The sequence below is a fragment of the Melospiza georgiana genome, chromosome 10 (genome assembly GCF_028018845.1).
Source record: "Melospiza georgiana isolate bMelGeo1 chromosome 10, bMelGeo1.pri, whole genome shotgun sequence".
Taxonomy (NCBI): domain Eukaryota; kingdom Metazoa; phylum Chordata; class Aves; order Passeriformes; family Passerellidae; genus Melospiza; species Melospiza georgiana.
The window spans coordinates 24435190-24440677 of record NC_080439.1 but is presented as its reverse complement, the minus strand read 5'-3'; the positions used below and the strand labels follow the sequence as shown (position 1 = coordinate 24440677).

Here is a 5488-nt window from a genome sequence, read left to right as displayed (position 1 = left end):
CTTCTGGGCTCTGTGCTACTCAGTGTGTGGGCTGAACAAGAGAGTCATGAGGTCCCTTTGTCATGAGGATGTCAACAGAGTGAGCCTTCAGTCTCCCATCTACAACTGGGTGAGCTTTAAGTTCCCTTCCTACCCAAACCATTCTGTGATTTATTTTTCTATCAGCCAAAGGTGTGCAGCTGATGTGACAATGAACTATTGTTTTTTCTCCTAACTCCTAAGCAATTGGTGGAAAATACAGTCATGATTTTATATGGAAATTAGAGAGTCTGACCATTAATTGGACATCCTTGGAGTGGCAGGAGCTGGGAGGCAGCAAACACCTCCACTATTAACAGAGATCTGAAATTACAGTTGGAGGTGATTTGTGCACCTGAGTTTTCATTCCCTCCTTTCCATTTTGCAACAAAAGTATAATTCAAAAGTTTTGAGTATACAAAAATATAATTCAAAGTTTTGAGTGCTACTGTCTGCTTAAGGTATTACCTGTGTTGTGACTCAGTTATGGATGCAGGGCATGACCCTGACACCAAATGTATGATTGCATCAATATTGCTCACACACTGTTCAGTGGATGCAGGATTGAGTGAGCAAAAATAATCACCTTCTGTTTTGCCTGCCCCAGACACCATAGTAACTGAAATGCCCTGCTTAAAATTATCATTGGTTTTTCCTTCTATCTTTTTGTTCCATATGGCACACCCTGCCAACTGTCCCAACGTGCAGTTCCTTGGGTGCCAGCTATCAGTGTGACAGGAAATGAAATGTGTACGAGATTTGATGGGCGAAGCTGAGCTTCATGAGCTGTCTGTTTCATTGCTTGGCACGCCCTGAGGCAGCATGTCCATGGCACAGCAGGACTTTCTGACTCTCTGTGTGAGCTGTGCCCCTGCTCCTGTGGAGGGAAGCTGCACTGCTGTGTGCTGCTAGCATTGGGAAGGAAATGAATACAATAATGCCAGGTTAAGTGAGCCAATTAAAAAAAAAAACAGCTTTCTTTTTATCACACCATGCCTGGAAGAACTTGAAATGTCCCTTCTCTGCAGTCCAGATTCTTCACAATTCTGTCACTGCACCCCCAGCTCTGATACTGAGATCTGGCATTAAAAGCAGCACAGTGCAGCACAGTGTGTGGGCCAGCAAACCAGGAACCAAGTGGAACCAGGAACCATTTGGTCACTCCCTGGAAGTGCCAGATCTGCCCTGGGGTATGCTGGTATGGGACAGTGTGTGTCGCCCATCCCAGACAATGCACAGATTGACTGGAAGGCTGCAACAGATGAGAATTCAGTATTTGTAGATCATGCATGAAAAAATGCAGGGGAAGGTTCATCATTCATTAATAACATGAATTGATTCACTGAACCAAAAATGGTTTTCATCTGCAAATAAGATAATTTCATTCACTAGAGTGATTGTGCTACAGTTTTACAACAAGATTGAGAGCCTTTTTTATTGATCACTTCAAATCAATTGTGTTGTTGCACACAAATTGGTGCAAAACCAACCAATCACATTTATGACTCTTCTACATTAGTACACGTGGAATGTTGATCTGTATCATCGTGTATTTGTTTAATCAGGCTAATATTTCATCTGCCTCATTGGACTGATAATGTGATGAGAAAAACTCAAATTACTGAAACTGATCGACACATTCACTTCTGTTCAAAGAGCTAGCTGAGGGATTTGGTCTTTTTTAAGCCACCCAGAGATTCATTCTCTTTTCTAATTCGATTTTGCAGAAAGAAATTTAAATCTCCTTTTTAGGCAAAACCATCTTTTGGCACCACAGAATTCACTTGCAAGTTTGAACATTCTGTCCTTGAGGAGAGCTGGTAGAATTGGCCACAGAAATCACTTTGCTTCCATGGGCTTTTTGCATCCTCTGCTTCATTTGCCTTTCTAAGGACTCAACATAGAAGATCTTGCTTTCTCCAAGTCAGAGAATCCTCCCAAAATCCTAAGGAAATGGACTTTCCTGGCTGTGCCTCAGTGAGGAGAGCAAATAGATCTGCAATCCGCCTCAGGGAGATGGAGTTCAACCGTTCCTCAAATTTGGATGACACAACTTTGCTACTTTTGCTGGAGGAATGGTCTCTCACCCCATCAGGCACAAACACCAAGATGTTCTTAATCTCTCCAGTTGTCTGCCTCGTGGCAGGAGTCCTCATCATCCCAACCATCTTATTTGTGATCTTCTCTCGGTTTAAAATCCGCCAGGAAACGAGGTACATGCTGCTGGGAAACGCTCTGCTTTCTGATCTGATCTACCTGCTCTTCTACACGCTGTCAGCTGCTCTCAATGCAGCACATCTGCACCTCCCAAAGGAAGCTTGTGTCCTCCTCTTGTTTTTGCTGGCAGTGGCTTACTGTGGGGGCCTGTTCACAGCTGTTGCCATAGTCCTGGACACGTACATCGCTGTTCTGTTTCCTCTGCGCTACGTTGCAATTCTGCCTCCCTCGCGAACGAAAAGAGTCCTTGTATTACTGTGGATGTGTTCTGCTGCTTTTCCTGGGATCTTCTTCTTGGTGCTATGGACTACCCACAGCTTTGTGCCCTGTGTCCTGGAAATGTGCTCAGTTCCAGTAATATTAATATTGACTCTGAACAAGACTGATGCTGTGAAACTCTGTTTCTGGCTTTCTACCACAGTTATCATTCTCTGCCTGTCTGTAATATTTTGTTGCTATGCTATTCTGTATTTTAAAACCAAACACTCGGGTATATGGGAGAGCATCTGCTCCAGAGCCAGTGTAACATTTGTAATGCACAACACTGTCTTATTTTTTTATTTTTTTCCACTCTTGGCCCTTTTTGTAGAATCATTCTTGGGCATTAATGTTTTCATCAGACTGCAGACAGGAATCTTGGTCTCCCTGACAGTCTGCAATGTCCTCATGATTCTACCCAAAGTTCTGTTCCCTTTTCTGTATGGGCTTCGCTACAGAGAGATCTCAGCCTCTCTCAAATCCATTGTCAGGAGGAAGCAGCTTCACCCGGTGTCACCTGCCCCACCACCCTCCTGAGGCAGCACAGAGCACGGTCACAGCACAGGAGCTGTCCTCACCTTGTTATCATGCAAGACTGATGGAAATCACCCAGCTGCTGAAGTGGAGAGGTGATCAATCCATAGTAAGAAAATATGGGTTCATCACTGCCTCCTTTGTGCCAAAAGGCCACAGATCTTTCATCACGACACAGCTGAGAATACAGTGAATGCTACCCTGGATGAAGTTCCAAGCTTTGTTCTGATCTGAAAGGCAGGACCTTCTGGAAGAGATATTGAATTAAGGTCATTTACACCCACCTGTTGCAGATGCCTTTCTGGAGGAAAGAAAATTAAAAATAGATAATGCAAAGCAAAAGAGTAACCACAGGTCTCATGACAGCATCACCTAGAGGAGAGGATCCTTAAGCCAATGTGCTGTAAAAACAATAACCATTTCTTTCACACAGTATATTTTTGCAAGCTTGGCATCCTGAGTGCTGTTCTTGAGAACTGGCCAAGGCTGAGCCCAGTGGGTGCTGCAGGAGCCTGGGGCAGCCCAAGCCCTGAGTCCCTGCTGGGGCAGCCCAAACCCTGAGTCCCTGGTGGGGCAGCCCAAGCCCTGAGTCCCTGCTGGGGCCCTGCTGAGGTGACCCAGCCAAGGCTGAGCCCAGCAGCTGGGGCAGCAGGGCAGGAGCAGAGAGGTGCCAGGCTGGGCACAGGAGCACCCACACTGTGGCTCAGACAGGACCTGGGGTGAGGGACTGAGTGTGAACATCACTCCTGATTCTCTGCCCAGGCAGCTCCCAGTTCTGCCTCACAAAAATCTCCTCCAGCAGCCTGATCTCAGCTTTCAGCCACACCACGGCAGAGCTGCTGCTGGGTACCTGCCACCAAAGCCTTGGGAAGGGCAGGAGAGAGGCTGCAGAGCTGGTTGGTGTACTGGGCAAGAAAAATGAGATCCATTTTAGGTTTTCCAGATCAGCCACCTACCTACAGAAGATATATAAGCAAAACATATATCTGACCTTTGAGAAACCAAAATGTCATTAGATATAAACATCCAATGATGTGGGAAATTTAAGTTGCTGTTCTGTCCCTTGAACTTGAGAAAAGAGTTCCATATTTCCAAAGATAATAATTTTAGAATTTGTTATGTTTTATGTATAAATACATTGGACTTTTAAAAAGGTCCTTGATTTCACTCTGTGCAGTATTTTCCTTGTGCAGACTCTCTCCACCTTCTGTTTCCTTAAAGCAGTACACAGAAAGTGCTGAATGTGGCTTTTGGCTATTTCACACTCATCTGAAGAATTCCACTACGTGTGAGCCAGGAGGAGATCAGTGTCTGGTTGCATGAAATGTTTTTGGCAGCAAAGTGAGTTCGAGCAGTTCCTGCTGATCTTCTCTCCTCATTCCCAAACTGCTTTTACTCTCCTCACATTGCAGTGTCCACTCTCTCCTGTTTGCTGATGCAACTGCTTCTGGGGTTGCAGGTTAAAAATATCTCTTCAAAGAGAAGTGGTGTTTTCATTTTAACTGAGGTTATCCCAGTGATCTGTTTTATAGGATCTTCTGAAAGCAGCTGCATCAGCACAACCGAGGGTGTAACAAATTCCAGTTCAGAGCTGGGGGGGATGAGCAGGGGCATCTTTAGAGGGTTTGCTACTAAGGGACACTTCTTGTGTGAGAAGTATCTCTAAGGTAAAACTGTGGCAAGTGAATGAAGTGTAACATTGCATATTGGCTTTAACCATGGTTCTGTGCTTCTCAGTCCTCTTCAATAAAAGGATCTAGAAGTTGCTTTTTACTGGCTGCTTTTATTTTTCTCCAAGATGTATGTACCATAGACATCTGTCACAGAAACTATGTTTGTGTACTTTATGTTCAACCTGTAACAGAGGTCTTCCATAATACATAGGAAGGATGAGGAAAATGTCTGCAGACTGGATCAGGTTCTTTCTGCTAAACCCCTTTGGCATGTGGGAAGATCAAGAATGAAAGAGGCATTTGTGAATCCTCAGGCTTTCATATTCTGGGCCAAATTTTTATGCCAGTGCCCAATGACAAGGATGATGATAACTCACAGGTTGTTTTGTCCATGCAAGGTCCATGCATGTCTAAATCTATTGGAAATTTTCATGATAAGTAGTAAAGATAACTGTGTAAATAGCATAAAGTAAGGTAATTCTACATGGAGCCATTGGTGACTTTGTGTAACAGCAAGTTAACAGTACTTGGTCCTCCTGCTGCCCTCTGACAATTGTGAAGGTATAATCTGAACAGGATTCCATTGCCAATTCTGTAACTCTCTCTTACATACACATGTCCTGGATACAATGAGAATTTGGTAACATAAAGAAAGATGCTGAAAGACAGAGCACACGAATCAGTGATTGTGGGAAGTTTGTGTATGTTTAAAGCCTGCCCACAGTGACATCACAAGGACCAGGCAAACAAAACACTGCTCTGTGGAGATGGTCTTCTAAGAAAGGTCA

General features: G+C 44.2%; 1 protein-coding gene across 1 annotated transcript; it reads left to right on the top strand.

The window, feature by feature from the left end:
• Positions 1–1971: 1971 nt before the first annotated feature.
• On the top strand, positions 1972–3030 carry GPR148 (G protein-coupled receptor 148). The gene has a single exon (XM_058031600.1). It carries the CDS (start codon positions 1972–1974, stop codon positions 3028–3030), a length of 1059 nt encoding a protein of 352 aa, XP_057887583.1.
• The last annotated feature ends 2458 nt before the right edge of the window (positions 3031–5488 follow it).